A 26,561-nucleotide genomic window follows, 5' to 3' on the forward strand; every position below is an offset into this window, starting at 1 on the left:
AGCCATTCAAAAGAGGAGCAAAACATAGGGGGTCAAAATATCCATTTTTTTTCTTAGGGGGCCAAAATCGCAACTATTTGAAACATAGGGGGCCAAAAGTGCATTTAAGCCTATTTTTTAATCCATATATATGGACAATGGAAATAACAACATGTATTTGAAAATAATTTAACAGCGTAAAATACACATAGTTTTTGTGTTCGAATTCCGAGGAGAAAGAAATAATTAATATAAAATTGAAAACCGTATAGCTTGAGCTCGAAGAATTAGGATCTTCTCCATTTTCTCTCACCATTATCATAGAGAATCGCTGTGAATCTCTCTATCATTAGTCTTACTGTTTCTTGCTCTTTCTCATATTCAAGCTTTGAAAATTCATAATGATCAATTTTCCCTCTCAAGGCTTTATATATAGCCACTACCAAATTCCTTCCCAAGGCTTTATATATAGCCACTAACCAAAGATGCATTGGTTTAGTGATCAAATCCGTAGGATTGTCACTAGTTTGAACCCTGACCACATCAATTTTGTTAGAACTTGTGCTGGGGGCTGCTGCAAAACTTGATCAAGAAGAAGATGAAAATGAACATGATGAAGAATACACATAAATTCCAAAGTGTGTGTAAACACACTAAGTTTTATGTTTGATTCGCCCACACCAGTTTATGCCAACCGAATGAAAATGTGTCTACTGACGAATCCCCTTAGGATGCTTTGGAATCCTTGACATGACTTGCACGCACGCTCACATCAAACTTATCGATCAATGATAGTTCACAAAATAAAGTTCTGTCAATTTCCCTTGTGCACTAAAAAAAAGAAAGAATGATTTATTATATTTTTTAGCAGAATTTTGCCTCACAAGAATGTGATTTTATCCTCTCAAACAAACGTGATTGTATGTCTCTGTTTCTGTCTTCAAAGTGTGTTCAAATTATATTCAAATTTTTGTCTTAACCTTCAAATTTCTGGAAAAAGGCCCCTAGAAATCTAGAGTTTGACTTAAATGCAAGTAAGTCTGACGGAAAAAAAAGGTTCCAATTATAATTCAAATTAGCTCGAGTCTTCTCAAACAATTCATTTTAATTGGTTGAATTACTCTTTTAAAAAATGTTTAAATTTGCCAAGAGACAGTTTAGGATTGTAACGAGTGTGAAACTTCACCACATCAACCAATTTCATCTTTTTCAAGTAAATTACACTTTGACTATCACAATGTATACAAATTGAATTCTGATTCAAACCTTTTGGATCCAAAGGCCATTCTTTCATATCCAGCATACAAAATTTAGCCCTCATTTCCATTTAGAAATGGTTGATTTTCAAAACTCAAACCTTTACCCTTCACCACAATACATAGCTATCTTGGGAAACTTTCTTAGGAGCCAGAAATAAATTGAAGACTCCATATTATTGAACATATGGATCGAAAAACAAAATTACGCTACAATGTTACAATACTTCTCAAACTTCATTCACTATCGACATTTGGATGGATAGCTTGACCACCACTATCAACTCTCCGAATGAATGCCAATGACATGTTGACCACCACTATCAACATTTGGATTGGAGTGTGCATAAGGATGGATAGCTTGGCCTCCACTACCTACTTCCGGTTGGGAATTCAAAGAGGAATGCATAACAAAAAGCGGGCAACCAAAGAAAAGTGCAACAAAAATAAACATCCAGTTGATGGTTAACAGTTGAACTGTAAAGCAACCTAAGAAATAAGAGAACACACCGATCTCAAAACCAAAGTTAATCAGTTTGTGCAAGCTTAATGACACCAAAGCAAACGCAGCATTTGAAACTATACTCAATATTTCCGGTTTTCCATTCACAGCTCTGTCATAGAAAAATGCATACACTGAGATGATCATCAAAACGAGAAAGCTCGAGTAGGTTTTGAGTTGAACATGGCGAGTGGAACGTGATGACTGTTTTGCTAACAATATGGTGGTGAAGGTAGCTAAGGACAACACACCATAAAGAAAGAACTGGAAAGCGTTCCAACTTCCAATTAATCGATTGAAAGAAGGGCTCAGAGCATAACAAACCAGACCAACTATACTTGACATAAGGCCAACTAGTCTCCATGTCGTCCATAGATGAAAAACTTCAGGAACCGCAAGTGAAACCTGCAAGGTAACAAGAACTGGTAATTTTAGTAAGGTTTAGAATTTATAAAAAAATAAAATAAAAAATGAGTAATTTTGTTTACAATTTCTCTATCGTTTTTCTCTCCTTACCCTTTTCTGAGTTTTAGCTCTTACCTTTTAACTATTGGATTTGATGCGCAGGTCTTCATCTAAAAAATGCTAAGAATTTCGAAATCGATAATGTTTGTTCCAATTTATACATCGACCATCCAATTTTAGAAGACCAAGACGGACACAAATTACACAATACAGGGTCTTCACGCCCTCCTGTTTAGATAAGTTCTGACAACTTGACGACGCTACTTGGGAGTTGAAATATTCAACGGTCTCCTTCGTTGTTCATGTTTAAACTCCATTCAAATTGAAATTGGTAACTCTTGGTGTAAAGGTGACTCAAACTAAAGTTTAATTGTACTTTTAATCTTAGTTTCTGAAAAACTCTTATGATTTGAGTAATCGAAAACATAGAGAGCTTCAAGTCCAATCAGCATTAAGAGTAGGGAAATCCTAAGCTTGCTACTAATTTCAGATCCAAGTTTCCACGTTGATCAAGAAACCAAATAGAATTGCGAATTTCAATTAATCACCTAAGGTTTTCCTAAATGTGGGACATCAGATACATCATGTATTTATGTCATACCATGACCATAGTCAAAATTTAAAGCTCAAAAACATATCACTTGAAAAATGAAAAAGACAATAATCAAATTGATAGTCTTGAACATACAAGACCAGAGGAAAAACCGTACACTTGCCTTTAATATCTTAGTCAGCTCTGAATCAAAATCAGATGGTAACTTCTCTGAAGGATAACTCCACCATTCCAATACTTTTAAACTGTTTGGAAGATACTTGGGAGCTGTGGAGAAATGACAATTTCTAATAATGAGTATTCGGAGGTTCGGCATCTCCTTAAAGGCCACTCCATCCCATTCTATTGTTTCTTCATCGTCAATTAATGGGGAATCTAAGTGTGTGATTTCAATACTACTTGTTCCCTTATAAAACAAAAGAAAACACACATCAAAACAGTACACGCATAAATGTAAGACTTCAATATTAATATTTGGAAGATATTTAGCTATTTAAAATGGTAAAAAAAAAAAAAAATGTAACATGAGTATATAAGAGATAAAACAAATCGACAACAGTTAGAGAAAAAATATGAATCACCTGTAACAACCTTACCTTATTATTTTTCAAGACTTCAACTATATCTTCAGAGAACCATAATCTACTACGTCTACCAGGATCTTTTGGTGATTCCTCACGAACAATTTCTTTTCCCATGCTCTCTATCAAGGGATGTGTTGTTGTCACCTTACCATCTAAAATATTTATGAGTGACTTGTCAATCAACGCTTTAATATGATATTTCAAGTCGTGGCCATAACGAGCACAAAGTATATGCTCGACGTTTGCCAAGGCATATCCTTTGAAGCAACAAGTAATGTCAAGAAATATGTTCTTTTCCTCTTGATCCAAAGCATCAAAACTTACTCTAAGTAATTTTTGAATGTCCTTAGGAAGAATCCGTTTAAACTGATTTAATGCATGTTCACATTGGTCAACGGTTAATCCAAACAAGCTTGAACCTATTACTTCCAAGGCCAATGGAAGCCCGGAAGCATAAGTTACTGCTCGGTTTAAAAGTTCTGTTTAATTTGGATCAACAATGCCTTGTTTAAAAACCTTGTGGCTAAGCAAATCAAGAGCATCTACGTCATTTAACTCTTGTACTTCGTATCTTCTCTCAATCCCGCGAAATGCTAGCAAATGTCTATCCCGTGTTGTAACGATAACTCTGCTACCAGGACCAAACCAATCAAGTCCTCCAGCCAAAGCCTCCATTTGCTCTAGTTTGTCCACATCATCTAGGATGAGAAGAACCTTCTTTTGTTGGAGCCTGTGCTTTATTTCGGAAAATCCTTTACTAGTATCTCTTAACTGAATATCTTTCAATTCAATCATTTCAGAAAGAAGTATATTTTGAAGGTGCGCTAAACTTTGTGTATTTGAACTTTTTCTAATATTGGATAGAAAACACGAGGCTTCAAATTGATCTGAAATCATATTATAAACTGCTCGAGCAAGTGTTGTTTTCCCTATTCCGCCAATCCCATAGATCCCCACCGCAAGGACTTCATGAGATTCCAACTCCAAATATGGATACACTTCTCCCAATCGAGAATCCAATCCAACTGGGTAATCGGCAATGTGTAAGGTGTTAATTATTGCTTTTGGACTGCATTACGTGGCTGATTTATCTTTATTCTCTATTGTTTCAGTTTTTTTATTTTAGTCAATAAGTGGTACCTACACTTTAGGAGAAAGCAGTTGTTGTTATCCCACGTTCCTAGTTTAGTGGTGATGTAGTTGTGTTCTGTTTTGTTTTGTGAAACACTATTAAGTGTATTGTTTTAGTGAAATTAATGAAATCAATCTCCCATTCCATTTCAACGTACTCTTCCCTGTCTATCATATTATTTTTCATTTATACCAAATAACCTACAAATTGGTATCAGAGCTATCATCTTACGGGACCTGTGAAAATGGAAACTGAAACAAGTTTCTCACAAGTTGCTCCTCCTGTCTTTGATGGGGAGAACTATGACCTTTGGGCAGTAAGAATGGAGTCTTACCTGGAGGCTTTGGATGTTTGGGAGGCCGTTGAAGAGGATTATGAAGTTCCTCCACTGCAGAATAATCCTACCATGGCTCAGTTAAAATATCACAAGGAGAGAAAAACTCGGAAAGCAAAGGCAAAATCAGTTCTTTTCTCCTGTGTTTCACAAAATGTTTTCACCAGAATTATGACCCTCAAAACAGCAAAAGAAATATGGGACTATTTGAAGGAAGAATACGCAGGGGATGAGAGGATTCGAGGCATGCAAGTACTGAACTTGATGAGGGAATTTGAGATGCAGAAAATGAAAGAGTCTGAGACAATCAAAGATTACTCTGACAGATTGCTTTCTATTGCAAACAAGGTTAGGTTACTCGGCACTCAATTCGCTGATTCTAGAATTGTTGAAAAAATTCTGGTTACAGTGCCTGAGAGATATGAAGCATCAATAACCACCTTGGAGAACACAAAAGACTTGTCTAAGATCACCTTAGCAGCAGTGTTGCATGCGATGCAGGCTCAAGAGCAACGAAGGCTTATGAGGCAAGATCATGTGGTTGAAGGTGCTTTACCAGCCAAGCATCATGTAGTTGGAAGTACTGCAGGCAACCAAAGCAAAGATAGAGGTAAAAAGAAGAATTACCCACCTTGCGAGCACTGTGGTAAAATGGGTCATCCACCGTTCAGATGTTGGAGAAGACCGGATGCAAAGTGCAGCAAGTGCAATCAGCTTGGACATGAAGCTGTGATTTGCAAAGGAAAATTTCAACAACTTGAAGTCAAAGCCCAGGTTGTAGAGCAAGATGAAGAAGATCAAATGTTTGTGGCAACATGTTTTTCATCTAAGAGTAGTTCAGAATGCTGGCTGATTGACAGTGGTTGTACAAACCACATGACATATGATAAAACCATCTTCAAAGATTTAAAGCCAACTCATATCTCAAAAGTCAGAATTGGCAACGGTGTCTATATTCCTGCAAAAGGAAAAGGAACCATCGTAATTTCAACGAGTTCAGGTATAAAAACAATCTCAGATGTTCTTTATGTACCTGATATTGATCAAAATCTGCTAAGTGTTGGTCAATTATTAGAAAAAGGGTTTAAAGTATCTTTCGAAAATCAACTTTGTCTCATCTTTGACATCACTGGTCGGGAGATTCTTAGGGTCAAAATGAGAGGTAAAAGCTTCTCATTTGATCCAATTGAGGAGGAGCAGACCGCTTATTTCACTCAAGTCAGTCCCACTGAACTTTGGCACAAGCGACTCGGTCACTGTCATATTTAAAGAATGTTGAACTTGAAGAAGAAAGACATGTCAAGAGGTCTACCGGTACTTTCTGATCATTTGCCAAACTGCAATGCTTGCCAGTTTGGTAAACAAAACAGAATTCCATTTCCCAAAACTGTTTGGAGAGCCACTAAAAAGCTTCAACTCATTCACACAGATGTTGCAGGACCTCAAAGAACTCCATCATTACAAGGTAGCCTATACTTTATTCTTTTCATAGACGACTTTACAAGAATGTGTTGGATTTATTTCTTGAAATTCAAGCATGAAGTGGCTGGAGTATTTTTAAAGTTTAAGAAGATGGTGGAAACTCAAAGTGGCTCCAAGATTCAATTTCTAAGGTCTGATAATGGCAAGGAGTATACATCAGCACAATTTAATTTATTTTGCGAAGAAGCTGGAATTGAACATCAACTGACAGCTCCTTACACTCCCGAACAAAATGGAGTTAGTGAAAGGAGAAATAGATCAGTAATGGAGATGGCTAGATGTATGTTGCATGAGAAGGAATTGCCTAAACAATTTTGGGCAGAAGCGGCAAACACGGCGGTCTTTCTTCAAAATCGACTTCCAACCAAGGCTTTACAAGATAAAACTCCTTTTGAAGCATGGTGCGAGTATAAGCCTTCACTAACCTTTCTTAAAGTGTTTGGTTGTGTTTGTTTTGCACATGTTCCAAAGGTTAAGCGTGACAAACTTGACAAAAAAGCACTTCCGGGCATTTTTGTGGGATACAGTTCACTTTCAAAGGCTTACAAAGTGTATCATCCTCAAACCGAAACACTGACTATAACTAGAGATGTACATTTCAACGAAGACCAGCAATGGGACTGGAAGAATCTACCGAAAACATCTGGATCTCTAAGCATTATTGAAGATACTCATCCTGAAAAGCAAACAACCGAGTTGTGTCTGAATGAATTAGAAGATGATCCCTCCATTAGAGGCACAAGGCTGCTGTCAGACATATTTCAAAGATGTAATGTAGCAATATGTGAGCCTTCTTGCTGCGAGGAAGCACGAAAAGATCCAAAATGGAAAAATGCAATGGAGGAGGAGATGTCAATGATACAAAAAAAAAAACATGGGAGCTGGTTGAAAAGCCTCAAGATAGAAAAGTCATTGGAGTTAAATGGGTTTTCAGAACAAAGCTCAATGCTGATGGCTCAATCAATAAATATAAGGCCAGACTCGTAGTTAAAGGGTATGCACAAATTTTTGGTGTTGATTATTCCGACACTTTTGCACCTGTATCCAGATTAGACACAATCAGATTGGTGTTAGCAGTTGCTGCTCAAAGGGGCTGGAAAGTATTCCAGTTAGATGTCAAATCAGCTTTTTTGAATGGAGTTTTACAAGAAGAGATATATGTGGAGCAGCCCGAGGGATTTGTGATGCAAGGTGAAGAAGATAAAGTCTATCTATTGAAAAAAGCCCTTTATGGGTTAAAACAAGCACCAAGGGCTTGGTACAGCAGGATAAATGATCACTTAATGAGTATAGGCTTTGTAAAAAGTTTATCTGAGTCCACTCTTTACGTGAAACATGCAGGAAATAATATTCTCATAGTTTCTCTCTATGTTGATGATCTTTTAGTGACTGGAGATGATATAAGGTTGGTTGAGCAATTCAAACAAGAAATGATGCAAGCATTTGAAATGACAGATCTTGGTCTTATGACATATTTTCTTGGAATTGAGATCAAACAAAGTGACAATGAAGTGTTCATCTGCCAAAAAAAATATGCAAAGGAAATATTGAGAAAATTCCAGATGGAGGAGTGTAAGGCAGTTAGCACACCAATGAACCAAAAGGAGAAGTTGAGCAAGGAAGATGGTGCTGATAAAATTGACGAAGGATACTACAGGAGTCTGATCGGATGTTTAATGTATCTCACTGCAACATGACCGGACATTTTATTTGCTGTAAGTCTCCTCTCTCGCTTTATGCATTGTGCTAGTGAAATACATTTAGTAGCAGCAAGAAGAATATTGAGATATGTTAAAGGCACGGTTGATTATGGTGTCAAATATGAGAGTTGTCAAAATTTCAAGCTGTGTGGATTCTCTGATAGTGACTGGGCTGGATCTATTGATGACATGAAGAGCACTTCAGGATATTGTTTCAGTATAGGCTCTGGAGTTTTTTCATGGTGCACAAAGAAGCAGGAAACAGTAGCACAGTCCACTGCAGAAGCTGAGTTCATAGCAGCAACAGCAGCCGTAAATCAAGTTTTGTGGTTAAAGAAGATTTTATGTGATTTGCATCTTCAACAGAATCATAAAATAGAAGTTTTTATTGACAACCAGGCAGCAATTGCAATTTCAAAGGATCCAGTGTGTCATGGGAAGACTAAACATTTTAACATCAAGCTCTACTTCTTAAGAGAGATGCAGCAAAATGGAGAAGTTACTTTGGTTTATTGCAAGTCAGAGGATCAATTAGCAGATATGTTTACAAAGCCACTTCCTGTCAGCAAGTTTGAGTTTTTAAGGCAAAAAGTTGGAGTTTGCAGATCCTAAAGCAAGGAGGAGTGTTAATTATTGCTTTTGGACTGCATTACGTGGCTGATTTATCTTTATTCTCTATTGTTTCAGTTTTTTTATTTTAGTCAATAAGTGGTACCTACACTTTAGGAGAAAGCAGTTGTTGTTATCCCACGTTCCTAGTTTAGTGGTGATGTAGTTGTGTTCTGTTTTGTTTTGTGAAACACTATTAAGTGTATTGTTTTAGTGAAATTAATGAAATCAATCTCCCATTCCATTTCAACGTACTCTTCCCTGTCTATCATATTATTTTTCATTTATACCAAATAACCTACATAAGGGAACGTGATCAAACTTCCTGGAGACCGCTTTCACAATCTTATGGATAAAGTCATCTTCAAACTCCTCCATGCTACACCAGAGAGGTTAGGTCAAACTAAATGCAGTTATTTCCACACCTACATACTTATTCTTATCCTATTACAGTATAAAATTTACATTTTATGGTGTACAATACAGCTCAAGAAGAAAGCAAACATTCTCTTCAAATCAAAACAATAGTAGTAATAATTCAGAGGATTAATAATTTCTTTTTTTTACAAAAAATAATTAGATAAATAGTTAATGAGGAAGGGTACATACCCATGTTGGAAATAAAATCCAGAGAAGCTAGCTACTTGAGATAGAGCGTTCCTCCATTTAAGCACTTTCTGTTTGTTTTCCTTCAACCTCTCCTCATGCTTTGCGAATGCAATTTCATAAGTTCCACTTTGCTTTCGCACATGAGAAGGATTGATGTCGTAAAAAACTGGAATAATAAATCGATTTTTGTGGTTCTGTTGAAAGTTTTCAACTGTAGAGGAAAGTACTTCCAAACAACATGAAGAGAAGGCATAGTTTTCTGTGAACACGATAATGACAAATCTTGAGTGATTGATGACATTGATAAGTGAATGTGATGATTCGGTTTCTTTATGGTCAGTGATGAAGGTGTTGAATTCTTTGTTGCTAAGATGGTCATCAATGAAGGTGTTGATTCCTTTGTTGCTAAGAGATTTGCACAGACTGTCGGTGACTCTGTAAGGTGTATCGGCACCGAAGAAGGTGAGGAAAACGTCGTGGGTGAAGGAAGTGGAGGAGGAGGCCATGATATTAATACGTCGTCGTTTCCAGTGGATTCATTCGTTTTATGGTAAGTCAAGTCAAGCAACAAGAGAAACACGCTAATGTGTTTTGTCACTACTCATTTCTTCTTTTCAACTCTATGCTGATAATTCCAATCTGAACCTCAAAGTGGTGCGTAAATTTCACCTGTGAGCATGACTTGTGTATCATGATTGTCTGAACTGAACTTCACCTTCGCTGTCAATTTCTGTGGTCTTGGTTTCTTCTTAAAGAAAATATCAGAACTTTTGGACCAGTCCTGTCTTTAAATCATTCATTTGAATAAACAGGCACAACGTTAAGAAAACTTCAATTACCTCTGAAATTGCACAACGTTAATCAATTTTCCCTTCCGCCAAATTTTACTGTTAATCAACTTTGTAAATACCCTATGAAGTTTTGCACCACGAACTTGAAAATATATATATATATATATATTTTTTTTTTGAGCAATATATATATATATATATATATATATATATTTTATTATTGACTCAAAAGATATTAAAGACAAATAATTAACAATTAACTTTAATACTTTAAACTCTACAATATTATAATCTAATATTACAATTAACATTTGGATCCTTTGTTACAATATAATATTTTAGATAACAAAAAGAAAAACATTATACTAGTCCATAACCACTTTGTAATACTTTATTAGATATGGAAATCCAAACTCAATAATACTTCGTTTGTAAATACAATGGAGCACGTGGCAATCAACATAAGCATTACCCTATGGAGCCTAACACTATTTGGCAATATTGATGTGTTTGACACCTATGTCGGGATTCATAAGTTAGAATTCCAAAAGAATTTCAATTCAGCATTGTTTTGATAGAAAAAGAAACAGTTCAAAATATTCATCAGGTAGGATTGCATACATGGATACAAAATGGGATTAGCCAGCTATATTATGACTCTACTTTGTAGAGTTCTTTTGATGCGTTAGACATCTGATTATTATGTTATTAGGATGCAATTATTATGTTATTAGGCAGCAGTTACTACTAAGAAGTTATTGAATAAATAGGGAAATCAAATGAAAAATCAATAGGCATTTTATTTGGGACTGAATATTGGTTTGGGAGAGACCAAGCTCTCGAATTCTTAGAGGAGAGAGACCCTAGACACTCAATTTTCTAGGGAACCCATTGTATCCTATATTCCTATTGTATCATCAATAAAAGTAAGTTATTTATGTTATATTTCTATGTTTGTTACCAGTTTCAATCATGATAATTCAAAGAATGCGTCTTAAATAACTTAAATTTTAAAGCTAACTGTTAATTGTTTACCTTTCGTATCTTTTGAGTCAAGTATAGGGAAAAAAAAATTTCAAGTTCAAGGGGCATTTTGCACATAAGTGCAAAACTTCAGGGTATGTATTTGCAAAACGTCATGTTGACTAACAGAAGAATTTGACGAGGGGGTAAATTGATTAACGTTGTGCAATTTCAGGGGGGTAATTGAAGTTTTGTTAATGTCAGTGGGTAATTGACAAAACTTACAATTTCGGGAGGTAATTGCCTATTTACTCCATTTATTTTCATCATTTAAAAAAATATTAATCGTGTTGATTTTAATCGTAAAATTGGTATTATTTACTAAAATATTTTTACTAATTGTATTTAGTGGAGTAGTTTTTTTTTTTTTTTTTTTTTTAGAACTTTAGAGTTGTAGTTAAGTTGGATAAAAATTCAAAAAATAATAAATATTACATTTGTTAAGAAATAAACTCAAAAACACAAGATCAAAGAAGAAGAGGAAGAAGAAGATGAAAGCACTTTGTATTATTCTCTTCACAAATGTATCTTTACAATACAATATGAGCCCTATTTATAGGACACAAGATGAGTAAGTGAGTGATCAAGGTAATTAAGGTCCACTAACTATTCACTAACTAATGGGGGTTATAGGAAGGTGGAAGACTAAGGATGGACATCCACTAAGTTATCCACTAAGTTAATTATTCATAACATTAATATTTTAAAGTGACAATTTTTTGAGACAATATCATTTTCATCTAAGTTATTTCTTTAACAACGGAAAGTTTACTGAAATATGGACACAATTTTAACAACGTATAATTGGCACAGTATAAAATACAAACGGTGAATACAACGAACGATGACTGTTGAATAACTTTAACAGTGTTAGAAAAGCTATGTTTGGACACTACTACTACTACTACGATTTAGTTACGAATCTTACAAACTTGACTTACAGCTTGTGCCAAATCTGGTCTATTGCAGACCATAACATACATTAAACAACCAACAACACTGGCATAAGGAACTTTTGACATATACTCAGCATCTGTCTTCAAACAAAGAGCAAATGAGAGCTTAAAATGATTTGCTGATGGAGTACTCACAGTCTTCGAATTGCTCATGTCAAATTTTGGATTCTGATTCAAACCCACAGTTCTTCAACTAAACCTTTTGGATCTGAAGGCCTTTCTTACCCATATATCATACAAAATTTACGCTTCATTTCTATTTCGATAGGATCGAATTTCAAAACCCAAAGCTTTGTTCACCACCACATTACATAGCTATCTTGGAAAACATCCTCAGGAGCCAAATATAAATTGGCAACTCCATACTTCTACATTTCCTTTTTACTTGTCGTTTTAAAGTTATTTGCATGTACCTAAATTACTTGCCCTTTTTATAGCACTCAACCTAAATTATTTAGATATCATTTCACATATTTCTATCTACACAATAACTATTCAAGTGTTATTAAGAAAATTAAAATAACAAATAATTTTGCATTGAATTTAAAAAATGACAAGTAAATAAGAACAAAAATTTTAAAAGCGATAAATAAAAAGAAACTGCGGGAGTATTAATGATCGTATTGATAAAAAAAAAAAAATATGCTACAATGTTACAACACTTCTCAAACTTCATTGAAGGAGGAATGGCAATGACATGTTGACCACCACTGCCAATAGCTAGTTCGGAATGTCATCTTGACCTCCACTCGGTTGGGATTTGGAATGCATAACAAAGAGAATACAACCATAGATTATGGCAACAAAAATCAACATCCAGTTGATTGTTAACAGTTGAACTGTAAAGCAACATAAGAAATAAGAGAATATACCAATCTCAGACTCAAACTTAAACAGTTTGTGCAGGCTTAATGACACCAAAGCAAACGCAGCGTTTGAAATTACACTCAGTATGTCTGGTTTTCCATTCACAGCTCTGTCGTAGAAGAATGAGTACACTGAGATGATCATCAAAACCACAAAGATTGTGCAAGTTTTTATGAGTTGAGCATGCTGTGTGGAAAGTGATGACTACTTTGCAAACAATACGGTGGTAAAGATGACTAAAGATGACACTACATAGAGAAAGACCTTGAAAGGTTTCCACCTTCCAATTAATCGATTGAAAGAAGGGCTCAGAGCATAACATATCAGGCCAACTACACTTGACATAAGCCCAACTACTCTCCATGCCGTCTCAGCTTCGAATTCCCAATGTGAAATTGGCATCTTAACTTTAGTAGCCTTGTGAGCAGTCTGAGAAACAGCAGGAACACTCTGTGAAGTTTGAGAAACTTCAGGATCCATGTCGGAAATCTGCACGGTAACAAGAATGGGTAATTTCAGTCAGGTTTATAATTTAGAAAGGATTTAAGTAATTGTGTTTGTGTAGAGGATGCTTTCAGATGATTGCATGGAAAGAGAAGAAAAAAATTATGCCAAGAGGTTAAGAAATTTTCTATGGTTTTTTATTTCTTACTTCATTGCGTATAGGATCACGCTGAAGCCTCGTGTAGACCTGTTTTACGATATTGCCGATAATCTTCTGTTCATTTCCATATCTGCTAGACGAGTGACGTTAGGTAAAATTAAATGGAGACTATGGAGTTATTTGCACACCTTCATTGTTATCTTGTTACAATTCAAATTTCAAAGTTCAAATCATATGTGACACACTGATCAAAGCGAAAGCATGCGTTCTCTTCAAGTGTAAACAATATTAATAGCAATAGCTAAAGGAAAATGCTGATATAAAGCCATAAATAAAAGGTATCGATCTTACTAATCAGAAAGGGTACATACCCATGTTCGAAATGCCACCCGGACAACATAGCTACTTCGGTTAAAGCATTCCTCCATTTAACCGTATTCTCATTGTTATTGCGCTCATGATTTTCCATCGCAATACCATAGGATCCTCTTTGGTGTCGCACAATAGAAGGGTCGATGTTGTAAAAAATCGGAAAAATAAATTGATTTGTTTGATTCTGCTGAATGTTGTCAAAGATAAAGGCAAGTTCTTCCAAGCGAAATGAAGATGCCGCGTAGTTATTTGATAACACGATAATGACAATCCTGCACTGTGGAATGACATTTATATTTTTTTGTGTGATTTCTTCTTTTTGATGCTCCTTATCATCGATGTAGGTTTTGATTCCATGGTCATTCAAAGCTTTCCGGAGATTGTCGACAAAACCTATACAAGTATCATCACAGCTTATGAACACATCGTTGGTCAAGGATGTGGAGGAGAATTGTTGATTTTCCATGACACCTACAATGACTCCTTATTCTTCCTTATTCTTTTTATGGTTGGATAAAAACGCGTTAGTCAAGTCAAACAACAAATATTTTAACCTCTTTTGTCACTACACAACGAACAAGTATTCTTTCTTCTGTGAAGTTTCTTATCTGAATTCTTAATTTGCTATTCCAATAGCTTTTGCTTTCATCAAGTGAACACGGAAATCAACCCAGAAGTTTTAGTTGTGAACTTGTCTGTTAGTAGGAACAAAGGTAGGGTAGTGATGGAGACTTGCAAAATAAAATAATCTAGGATAATTTAAATTAGTAAAATATCATTATTAATTCTAGTCATTAGTCACATAATTCTCAATATATGTTGGTACACAGTACGGATACTGGTCTGCGGTACACGACACCAGAAGAATTCGATACATATGGAGGTATACTTCAATTGTCTTCGGTTTGCAGTACAAGTATGATCTATGTATAGTAAGCTGCTATCAGTAAATATTTAAGAAAAAGATTTTTTTTATTAGAATATTGAAACAAAACTTCAAATTAATAGGTAATAACTATATATTTACATGCCAAGCGTTTTCAATTGTTCACCATTTTCTCCACTTGTCCCCCGTGAGCATAGCTCAGTTGGCAGGAACATACATTGTTATATGCAGGGCTTGGGGTTCGAACCCCATACACCCCACTCTGCTACTTGACCAAAAAAAAAACATTATCTCCACTCAGTTAATTAAATTAATTAATAGTGCAAGAAGGTAAAAGGATTATAGTAGACAGCTGCAACAAACTAGTGCTCACTTCATAAACTCATTTTTTATATACTCTTATTTTCTAATTTATCGGTGTTATTTTTGTAACAAATGTTATTAGCTCCACCGGAGATTTTTCCTTTCTTTGTTATCTCCGACTCTCTTTTTCCTCTTTCTTCGATTCTTCACCCACCTGTATTGGTTTGCCAATTATCTGTTTTCACAAATTACAGGGGAAATTGTGTGAACCAAATTCACAAAAATAACATGAACCGGTATGCAAGTACCAATTCACAGTTTCCAACATGTCCAGAGAATTATGTAACTACGATTGAAGTTAATGAAATATGTAGATTCACCGAGATACAATAACTAAGAGGCATGCTTATCTAAGGAAAAAAAAAACTAAGGGTCATGCTAATAAATGTACATGGGACACTCGCTAAATAACCAAAAAGAAATTGTACTAAAAAGAGCATTTTTCACATTTTAAAAGACTGACTAAACATCCAAGATAGTTTTACTATATTTGATTCCTTAAAAAGTGTCCCATGGACACTTCTCAGCATTTTCCAATAAAAAAGTATATCAGTGAGGAAATATTAATTAATTTTACAATGATGTTTTAAATTGATGATTATTGAGTAATGATATTTGTACAACCATTTTATGATAACTTTTGAGACAACTTTCTTTTTCTCTCTTCTTATAAATCAAAACAATAGTTAGAGAGAGAGAGAGGGAGAGAGAGAGAGAGAGAGAGGGAGAGATAGATAGAAAAAGGAAGAAAGAGAGAGTAAGAACACAACGAGAGTATAAAAGAGAAAATTGTCTAAATATTTTTACAAGATGGTTGTACAAATATTATTTCTCAATTAATTTTAGACTCATGGAATATTTTGTCATGAGCGGAATTGAATACAACTCATTCTCACTTCAAGTCTAATATTTCTGCCCAATCAATATGTTGAAGTGTGAATGGTTAGTTTCATATTGATTATCCATGAGGTAATAATCATTTTGAACGTTGAATGTGTAACAAGTAGCTACAATAATCTGTCAATATGTCAAAATTTCAAAATAGTAGCAAAAAGCTACAAAATCATATAGAACTATAATTTAGTATAACAAGAATTATCAATAGATTTAAAGAGACGGAACCATAGATTTTAACAAAGTTTAGATAAATTATCTCCTACATCTCTAGGATATAATTGAGAGTTTTTACCACATCTTATCTATCATTAGAGCTTAAGGTATGAAAATTTAGTCCACATACATCAATTTTTCAACTACTATTTTTGCTTATTTTCATTTTGGAGGGAGCATATCTTATTGCTATTCAAACTATATGACATACAGCTCAAGGTGAAAGCAAGCATTCTCTTCAAATGTAACAAAAATAATAGTAATAATTCTAACAATGATATTTTTACATTGGTGATAAGGTTTTATGCGACTGTATATGTTGTATTGAATGCAAATTTGATTGTGAGTTTATGTTTTTATAAGGTTGAATTTCAGTTTTTTTCCCTTGGTTTTATGGGTATGTTTTGATGAAGGTTGATGAAGATGATGAAGTAGATAAAAAAATATGAAGAAAAAGAAAAACAAAATTAGGTGTTGATGATTCACTTTAAAATACAACATACTTTCATGATCCAACAGTTATCTTTTTAAAAAGATGATCAAAAGGTTAAAATTAAATAAATTAATAAGGGCTACGCTGAATCATCTACAATGTTGGTCCTTCTTTGACATTTTCGGTCAAAATTAACAGAACAAAACCAACTTAAGTGACGAAAGCATATTGAAAGAACCAAAACAGAACTTTTAATAATAAGGATACCAAAACAAAACTCAAAAATTATTTAGGAGACAAAATATGTAATTTAGCCGAAAATAAAGAAAAACAAAGGCACAATGCTACAACCATAGTCACACGGTTCGCAATTCACTTCGGTACGTGGTATGGGTTCGGGTACGCGGTTCGTAACATTTAAAGAATTCGGTACGTGGCGGGTATACATAGTCGGTACGTTGTGGGTTCATGGTAGTTTTGATTAAATTAGAATGGACGTGAACACTGACGGTGAGAAACATATGCGGTTTGTGAATTATGTGACTATGGCTACAACGCTCCCTTAGTTGAGATGTATCACTTGGAAAAATTCATATTTTTTTTTTAGTGGTGTCCGGGATTCGAACCCTGGACCTTACATATATTATTGTCCTTAACAAAACTAAGGTCGGGGGACAATTGACAACTTCATATGAGCATATGCATCAATAAACCAAATTACGCTACAATGCAACAGCACATATCTAACTTGCTTCGCTGTCAACCCACAGCGCTTTGAAACTCAAGAGGTATACATAACAAAGGAGCATAAGACAGAAGGTTAATGCAGCAATATTCAACATCCAATTGATTGTGAACATTTGCATTGTAAAGCCAATTGTGAACATAGGGAACATATCCATATCATACTCAAACTTACATAGTTTGTGCAAGCTTAATGACATCAAAGCAAACAAAGCCTTTGAAACAGCACTCAGTATGTTAGGTTTTCCATTCACATCTTCGTCGTTTAAGTATCAGTAGATTGAGAAGTTACTGAAAGTTTTGATTTGAGTCTTGCAGACAACATGTCGATTAAGACGTTAGAGCAAAATAACACTAGATTGACAACCAGCATAGTTTTAATTGATGGAAAGGAGGAAGGACTGAGAGCAAGCCATAACCTGATAACTACAAATGTCATAAAACCATGTACTAAACTCCTTGTCGTCTCGGCTTTAAACACCCTAAGTGAAATCGACATCATAACTTGAACAACTTTGTGAACAGTTTGAGAAACATCCTGTGAATGAATAACAGAGAGCAGACAACCATAGATAATGGCCACAAAAACCAACATCCAGTTGATGGTTAACAGTTGAACCGTAAAGCAACTTAAGAAATATGAGAACACACCAATCTCAGACTTAAACTTAAACAGTTTGTGCAAGCTTAATGACACCAAAGCAAACGCAGCGTTAGAAACTACACTCAGTATGTCAGGTTTTCCATCCACAGCTCTGTCGTAGAAGAATGAGTACACTGAGATGATCATCACAACCGCAAAGACTGTGCAAGTTCTTTTTAGATGACCAATCCCTGTGGAAAGTGATAACTGCTTTGCAAACAATATGGTGGTTAATAGGGCCAAGGACAACACTATATAGAGAAAGACCCTGAAAGGTTCCCACCTTCCTATTAATCGGTCGAAAGAAGGGCTCAGAGTATAACATAACAAGCCAACTAAACTTGACATAAGGCCAACTACTCTCCATGCGGTCTCTGTCTTTACATAGAGAAAGTGAACACTCTGAGAAGTTTGAGAATCTTCTGGAACTACATTCAACATCTGCATGGTAACACGAGCTGTGTAAAAATTTAAGTAATTGTGTTTGCGTAGAAGATGCATTTAGGTTTATAATTTTTCTATTGTTTTTCTTTTCTTACTGCATTGTGTATAGCAACACGATCAAAGTTCCTTGCGACATGTTCCACGATATTGTTGATAATCTTGAATTCATCAAACCCACCCCTGATAAACCAAAGAGGTTATGTTAAACTAAATGCAGTTATTTCCACGCCTTCATACTTATCTTATTACAATTACAATTCAAAATTCAAACTATATGGCATACTGCTCAAGTTGATAGCAAGCATTCTCTTCAAATTTAACAAAAATAATAATTCCAACAATAATATTTGTACACAATTCATTCAACACCTTGTTTTATATCTATTTCTCTTCATATCATGTCATCAATCTATCATATGATTCTCTATTATCCCTTTCTCTGTCAAGGTGTATACACCCAATGGGGTATACACCAAACATTTTCCTAATACTTATTATGAACTAGTATTTCTACCCGTGCAACGCACGGGCAAACTGATTTTTTGTGGAGTTAACAACTTATTACTATGAACGTACCACTAAAATACAAACATATAATTTAGTTATTAGACAAATCGGAGTATGTTGTCATCATAAAATTAAAGACGTCTTCGTTTGACATATAGTTCAATTTAATTTAAAGTAATTAAATATCCCTGACCAATAATAATTAATGACTACTTATGTTATAAAGACACAAAAAAGTAGTCAATACTTTGAAGAACAATTAATCCAAAAAACATAATCCTTATAAATTAAACTCTGAGATATTGCAAGTGGACTTAAATGGGTGTGGTTCCTAATGAATGATAGATGATAACATTGCAAGTGATATTGCACAAACTGTTTGATTTTACAACTTATTAAAACGATGGCGAGTTTTATAACACAAAATCCGGCTATTTAGATACCGTGTTGATTTGCATCTTTCACTCATGAAATTGAAAAGAAACCGAGCATTAGGAAAGTTCATATTCAAATAATCATTACAAAGCAGAAATAGAAGAAAAATACAAAAATTACAGAGGAAAGGTAGTTGACATTGCCTCAAAATATAAACCGACAAAGTAAGAAAGGAAATATGAGATGCATTCAAAAATGAGTCCTGCAAAATTCTATTATAATAATGATACTTGCAAGAGATATGAACTATTAATATCCAAAGGAAAGGCTCTAGTTAAGGCGTATACATGAGAAACGAACATTTGGTCTTTATATATAGATGTTGATATGGAAGCTAAAACGATATTCACAGGTTTACTTTCTTTTAAATTACTTATAAGTATTAAATTTGAAAGCTATATCAGTGTACATATTTTATTGGTTTGATTCTTCAGTTATTCTGCCTCAAAATTTGCAAGTGACATTTGATTTGAGGATAAAGAGGTAGCTTCAGTTGAACCCTTTTCCAGTATAAATCGTGGAGCCTCCACACAAATAACCCCACATGTATGCATCGTATGACTTGAGAAGAAAGGCACGCCTCGAATAAATGTGTATCTAGTAGTTGCAATGACATGTTTTCAGTCCAGAGTCTCCAATCCTAAAGCCGTGACACAATTCAAATAGGTAAAACTATATAACAATTATACTTAAATGTCCAAAAAGGTTGAGAGAGTGTTATGGGTTGTAAAACCCCTTAATCTTATTCCCACTAATTATCTCCAATGTTATTATGTCATGGTATTTATCTCGAGTATAAAACAAAGTTACCTTATGGTCTATATCTTGAATAAAAATATTTATCTCTTAGACAAAGCTTCAAAATCTGCAAAAATGGAAAAGAAGAATCAGACAATAAAAGGCAATGTCAATTTCGGCCATAAGGTAACTTGAAGGCGACACTAAAATTCTTCATGGACAATTTCTTTAGTGGTATATCTGCTAGTGTCTAATAAAAGAGATACACAAGATGATCTTCAACAATCAACAATACAAAACAAATGTCCTTCGAAGAATCATATTAAGAGAGAAGAGGACCTCATTTACTGAATTGGATACCATAACTCTAACAAATAGGGACTGACACCAACAACTTAAACTAAAAACAGCAGATCATGTCAGATTAAGAAAATAAATAGTGACTATCAACAAAGAAAACTACTTTGACATTACACCATACTCCAGAATATGTAATGAGTGGGTCAAAAAACTAACTAACTATTAATGATAATAAGGGCCGTTCTTAGAAATGTAAAATGTCAATACTTTTTAAACTATCTAATAAATAGTATCGTAATGTGTCAAAAGTAAGAAACAAATTCAGTCATACTTCCAGAATGTCAATACTTTTTAAACTATCTAATAAATAGTATCGTAATGTGTAAAATGTCAATACTTTTTAAACTATCTAATAAATAGTATCGTAATGTGTCAATACTTCCAATCAAAAGTAAAAAAAACATGTATCTCCATATGTTGACACACTACTGACTAATAGTATGAACACTATTAAGCTGTGATTAGTGTTAATGCAGATAATCTAATAGTTGCAAATGAATATTATCATAGTCCGGCAAAAATTATATCATTTAGCTGACTATACTTAATGAAAATAGATCAGATCCACAAATATGGTTAGAAAATAGGATTATTGTTAAACTGAAAAAGAAGCTTATCAAATGAAGTCCTCTCTTGCAAAAAAGAAAAGCCCAAATGAAAAATAGTAAAGTCTCACTTTATCTTAAGTTTGCCGCACAGTATCATATTAGACCCTATAGTAAAGAGAGACAAATAAAATTATTCAACATGTGGATATACTCAATCACTCATGATTATCAATTGACATGTCTTGTTCATCACTATTAATTAATAACCAAAGGCATCGCAGACATACTCGTTTTAAAGCACATCAAAGAAAATCCAAAATTAAAATAAGACAATTATTAAAAAGTTAAAGCCAGTGTGACCATTTGGTAGCTAATTCACATCACCAAACATCAAGCAGTACTTCTATCTAATGTAGATTTTAATTATATTCCTCTCAAGATAAAATTCTTTTCATTTCTAATTTATGGTTAACTGAACATTTCTTATATACTTCATTTAATTAAAGAAACAAAAAGTAGATACAATTATGTCATCGTCATGTTAGCAATCATCAATGATTCAACTTGAAAATTCTGTGTGCCTTAAACAACCTTAAATTTTATTGATAAATTGATGCACTAAATTTCAGCATCAACTACATAAACGATAGTTGCCATTATTAATAGAGATGAATCAATCATATAAGAAAGTAAATAAATTCTTATTTCAAGTAAAAAAAAATAGACAAAACGGTTACCAGTGCGAAGAAAATTTAGAAAATGGCCTTCTACAAAATCTTTGATATAGCATCATGGATTAAGCATAAAACCAGCAAGGCAAATCACAAAAAGCTAATGCCAAAAAAATGCACACCTTTGATCAACTACAATGAAAAAAAATGCAAAGAAATGAACCAAAAGACAAAGGAACCTAACCTGAAATTTGTATATTACTGAACCTCACATGCATAAGCTAGTAGTTTTCTAATAAATTGATCCTGCAACAAAGGCAGCACTTGTTATGAGTGAAAAAACCTCCACATCATAAAACCATTTAATTAAACTTCAAATAAGCTGCATCAAGACTGAAAAGAATACAAAATATATTACCTTTCCATCACAACTGAAAAGAATTGAACCTGTAACAAAAATATATATAAATGAAGTGTTAGTTCATTGATAAGAAAATTAGAATTCTAAATAACTTAAAGCGAAACCTACATTAAACAATTTAAGAGAAAATAAACTTTTGGATAATTGATACTTCAATTGAAAAATTGATACAAAATATAATGGTAAAACATAAAAATTGAAACAAAATGAATGAAAGGAAAAACTTCATAAAAAATTTTCATAAATAAAAGAAAACAAAATGAAACTAACAACTCACAAATTTTCAAAAAACAAATCATGCAGCAAAAACTCATAGTGCTTATAAGAAGTTGATTATGTCCTTAGCACACTTCACAAAAGAAGCTAATAGGGTGAGAAAACTAATCCTTTACCAAAGAAAGAATTATCTAGTCTCAAATATAATTGACTTCATTGATCAAAAAAGAAATTGACAAATCTAGTCTAATAAATAATTGACCAAAAATTAGCAAATTACTTCTCAAAGTCTTGTGTGTATTAAGCATGAAAGCTAATTGACTTAATTGACTTAACCTGACTTAAAACAAAATCATAATTTAAAATCATAAAATTAACGTTTAATAATCATTCACCTTGTGTCAGACAATTATACAAACAGTTTGTATTCATAAAATTAAAAATGTTAGAACAGAGAGCATTTGTCTGAAAAAAAAAATGTACCTCAAACTACTACAAATGCTGAGAAATCAATGTTATTGCCTTCCTGTCACAAAACGCAAACAATGATATTAAAATTTGGTACGCAAACATTGATATTGAAATTTAAAATCAACTCAAAACTCACTACCAATGATGAAAATTCCAGATCAAAAATAAAAAATTGATATTTTCGAACTGTAACAAAGATAAACCAGAGAGACAGAGTAGTTATATAATCTTAACATAACATTAGATCAGGAATCAAAAAAACGAAAAAATGGATTTGGAATTCTTACTTTCGCCGCCTGTCATGTTACGTAGTCATTCCGGTACGGTGGATTTGTTGCTCTGATCAAGGAATAAATGAGTGGGTTTTGTAGAGGATGAGGAGAGAAAGATGATGGTGGTTTTATTTTTATGTGATGCGGCCGAAGTTGATTGGAAATGAAGAAAGAAGGTTGAGAGAAAAGGGTTTCATGGAGGGAGGGTGAGAGAAACGTGAGTGAGTGTGAGGAAGAAAGAGAAAGTTATGTTGAGTTTGTGTGTGAGATAGAAAGTGAGGAAAAAAAGGAAAGAAGTTTGGAGTGGATGAGATATAAAGGATATATAGAAAGTGATGTTTGTTGGGATAAGAGAAAAAGTAGGAGGGAATGAATGATTTGAAAAATTTTGAAATTTGAATTTTGAATTGAAGAGGGAAAATGTGTGATAATGATATTTTATTGTTTGTATTGTGTAAATGCTTAAAATGGCAAAAGTAAAATTATTTTTTAATGATGATGTGACATGTAGTGGCTTGAGGATGTGACACATTGGATTGATGCAAAATTTTTTGCTATTTGTTGTTCCATGCTTGTATATTATTAAGATACCTTAATTTCTTCTTTTGCAAATATATAAAACAAAGGGTGAAATAGTCTGTTTAGTCTTCAGAAAAGTATACCAAACCTAGGAAAGAATACCAACAAGTTATTATGAATACCTTAATTTCTTCTTTTGCAAATATATAAAACAAAGGGTGAAATAGTCTGTTTAGTCTTCAGAAAAGTATACCAAACCTAGGAAAGAATACCAACAAGAATACCAACTCTAGTCTAGACATTTTACTAATGACTTCCTCCATTCATTTTCAAGTGTCGTTTGATTACGGCCTATTTTAAGGGTATGATTTGTCAATTATACCCTTTCTCAATTACTCTTTTCTTTTTCAATAAAACTAATTAATGCTATCGATTTGGAAAGGAGAGGCCTAACCTACCTTTACGAACACATGGGCAATTTATAGGGGCGGACCCAAACATTCGATTTGGGTGTGGCTAAATAAAACTAATTAATGCTATCGATTTGGAAAGGAGAGGCCTAACCTACCTTTACGAACACATGGGCAATTTATAGGGGCGGACCCAAACATTCGATTTGGGTGTGGGTAAAATGCCTAAGGCCAAGTCCATTTCACCCAAATGGTTCGAGTTCGAATCCCAGCAACCTACATTTTAATAATATAAATACTTTTAAAAAAAATGCTAAAATTGGGCAAGTTGGTAGTCGAACCAGTGACTTGCCACTTGTTTAAAGACCTTCTATCACTAGGGCGCGCAACCAAATATCTAATAGTAGTGACATATATTGTACTCGCTCCATTTCGAAATACATGTCGCATTTTTACAATGTACACTGTATATTCACATAACTTACTTTGACCCTATTTTTTCACTTATATATAAATACAAATTTCATTTAGGTTTTTGACCAACTTACTTTGACCCTATTATTTCACTTATATACAAATACAAATTTCATTTAGGTTTTTGACCAAGCAAGCAAATGTATCTCTTTTTTAGTATGAAGCCCGGATACTCTAAAACGGAGACGTATCTGTATCGGATACCGATACTCCACGGATACTCATGGATACGCACCCACGAAGTATCGGAATTAATTATTTAAATTTTTAAAAAATATTTTAACGGATACTTATACAATACTTCACAGATACACAAGGATACTTATAAGATACTTCACATATATGTATCCTAGAAAAAGATGAAGAGTAAAAAAGTGAGACAATGTTGTATATTCAATAGAGATGTATTTGATTCAATTTTAGATATGCATCACTAGAATTGTTTCTCGATGAACCACTTAAAATTATATTTTTTGTGGACGAAGGTAACGAGTGAGAGGTGATTCAGTTAATCAACATTAGATAAAATTTGTGTTGAGTTCTTTTAATCAATGTTTATTTTCTTCAAGTATTTTACATACATATAAGTTTTAGTATAAATTTTTTGTTAACGTATCTTAGCCGTATCGTATCCTAAATTTTGAAAAAATCTCGTATCCGCGTACCCGCATCGTATCGTACCTGCACCCGTATCTGTATCAGGGCTTCATAGCTTTTTTATCATGGACTAACGGGTGTTCCACTTTATTAAAAAAAAAAATAAAGATGTTCCATTTTTTTTCTTGTAGGAAAATTAAATTTCTGTAAAATAAGTACTAAAATTAAATTAAAATAAAAGGTAACAATGTTAGTGAGGAAGGGTACATACCCATGTTTGAAATTCCAGGCAGACAAGTTAGCTACATGAGATAGAGCGTTCCTCCATTTAAACAATTTATTCTTGTCTTCCTTCAACGCATACTGATGCTTTGCGAATGCTTCACTATATGGCTCAGTTTGATTTTTCACATCAAAAGGACTGATATCAATATAAACCGGAAGAATAAGTCTATATGGTTTAATGTTGTTGTTCTGCTGAAAGTTGTCAACAATGGAGGCAAGTACATCCAAGCAAAAGGATGAAAAAACATAATTCGTAGAGAACACGATAATGGCAATCCTCGACTCTTGGATGACCTTGACGAGTTCCAATGTGATTTCGTTCCCTTTGGAAATCTCATCGTCTGCAACGAAGGTGCAGATTCTACTTGCAGTCAGTGCTGCGCAGAGATTGCTTGCGAAACCGGTACTAGTATCCTGACCTAGAAAGCTTATGAACACATCGTAGGAGAAGGAACTGGAGGAGGATCTTTGATTAGCCATGATAGTTCCAATGAATACTTATTTTTCTTCATTCATTTTATGGTTGGGTAATCGCTAGTCAATAATTGTGTCAAGGCTGCAACAGGTAGGTATTTTAAATTACAAAAGTGAAAGAAGGGCGGTATGAATACAACAAGCGTCTGGAATTTTAGAAATGATCGTTGGACTTAACACAAGCCTACAAAACCGGTTTATAAGATGAGGACTGCCCTCACTTATACATATATTGTCAAATCATCTATTATCCGACGTGGGACTCTTTAACTAGTGTCAAGAAGAAAGAACTGCAACTTATCCCCACTCAAAAGACTTAGCCACTGTTTGGATGTGCAGTGGAGGCATATTTTTGCATCTCGAGGCAAAATTCAACGTGATACTGTGAAGCTAGTATTTAGGCTTCTCAATAAACGCATGTCTACTCTCTTACCAACGTACAAACAAACATGCCATTAGTAAAAAAAAAAAAAATATAAACAAAGACTTATAGTTGCATTTTTTACAGACATTTTGTTTTTTAAGGATATTTTTGACAGACATATAGACATAAATGCATTAGAATATTTGATTGATGGTCCGGCTGTAGAGTTTATCACATGGAATCGGAGCCTTTCGAGATGGAAATTAATATATTACATTAAGTTATAATCACGAGATCAGTAATTTATTTTTTAAATGTATGGCTAACTATTGTGATAATGAAAAAAATTGAATAGCCT

The 26,561-nt window shown here is 33.9% G+C and overlaps 2 protein-coding genes, 1 long non-coding RNA gene and 1 pseudogene across 4 annotated transcripts; all 4 read right to left on the bottom strand.

Moving 5' to 3' along the window:
* Positions 1 to 1,160: 1,160 nt before the first annotated feature.
* On the bottom strand, positions 1,161 to 9,711 carry LOC146917653 (disease resistance protein Roq1-like; annotated as a pseudogene). Its single transcript, XR_015015800.1, has 5 exons — positions 9,202 to 9,711; positions 8,899 to 8,968; positions 3,352 to 4,400; positions 2,837 to 3,161; positions 1,161 to 2,159 (listed from the first exon to the last, which is right to left on the bottom strand). The product of XR_015015800.1 is annotated as a disease resistance protein Roq1-like (transcript).
* Positions 9,712 to 12,576: 2,865 nt separating this feature from the next.
* LOC146917654 (toll/interleukin-1 receptor-like protein) lies at positions 12,577 to 14,306 on the bottom strand. Its single transcript, XM_085719485.1, has 3 exons — positions 13,818 to 14,306; positions 13,495 to 13,576; positions 12,577 to 13,331 (listed from the first exon to the last, which is right to left on the bottom strand). Exons 1-3 carry the CDS (start codon positions 14,282 to 14,284, stop codon positions 13,047 to 13,049), a joined length of 834 nt encoding a protein of 277 aa, XP_085575611.1. The 5' UTR covers positions 14,285 to 14,306; the 3' UTR covers positions 12,577 to 13,046.
* Positions 14,307 to 17,444: 3,138 nt separating this feature from the next.
* On the bottom strand, positions 17,445 to 26,249 carry LOC146917655 (uncharacterized). Its single transcript, XM_085719482.1, has 3 exons — positions 25,352 to 26,249; positions 18,537 to 18,621; positions 17,445 to 18,438 (listed from the first exon to the last, which is right to left on the bottom strand). Exons 1-3 carry the CDS (start codon positions 25,843 to 25,845, stop codon positions 17,620 to 17,622), a joined length of 1,398 nt encoding a protein of 465 aa, XP_085575608.1. The 5' UTR covers positions 25,846 to 26,249; the 3' UTR covers positions 17,445 to 17,619.
* On the bottom strand, positions 19,572 to 23,485 carry LOC146917656 (uncharacterized). The gene is made up of 6 exons (XR_015015801.1): positions 23,096 to 23,485; positions 22,821 to 22,863; positions 22,119 to 22,147; positions 21,945 to 22,006; positions 20,194 to 20,248; positions 19,572 to 20,023 (listed from the first exon to the last, which is right to left on the bottom strand). It is a non-coding gene; the product is annotated as an uncharacterized LOC146917656 (long non-coding RNA).
* Positions 26,250 to 26,561: the final 312 nt, after the last annotated feature.

Source organism: Medicago sativa, chromosome 6 (assembly GCF_051527215.1).
Source record: "Medicago sativa cultivar Bolivia chromosome 6, Bolivia_mono, whole genome shotgun sequence".
Taxonomy (NCBI): Eukaryota; Viridiplantae; Streptophyta; class Magnoliopsida; order Fabales; family Fabaceae; genus Medicago; species Medicago sativa.

Excerpts from the sequence above, each read along its gene's own strand:
- LOC146917654 (XM_085719485.1), bottom strand. The coding sequence starts at position 14,284 with ATGGAAAATCAACAATTCTCCTCCACATCCTTGACCAACGATGTGTTC. Across the intron at positions 13,577-13,817 it reads GGGTGGCATTTCGAACATGG|ATATGGAAATGAACAGAAGA; the intron begins GTATGTACCCTT and ends CTCGTCTAGCAG. Across the intron at positions 13,332-13,494 it reads GTGATCCTATACGCAATGAA|ATTTCCGACATGGATCCTGA; the intron begins GTAAGAAATAAA and ends GTTACCGTGCAG.
- LOC146917655 (XM_085719482.1), bottom strand. The coding sequence starts at position 25,845 with ATGGCTAATCAAAGATCCTCCTCCAGTTCCTTCTCCTACGATGTGTTC. Across the intron at positions 18,622-25,351 it reads GCCTGGAATTTCAAACATGG|GGGTGGGTTTGATGAATTCA; the intron begins GTATGTACCCTT and ends TTGGTTTATCAG. Across the intron at positions 18,439-18,536 it reads GTGTTGCTATACACAATGCA|ATGTTGAATGTAGTTCCAGA; the intron begins GTAAGAAAAGAA and ends GTTACCATGCAG.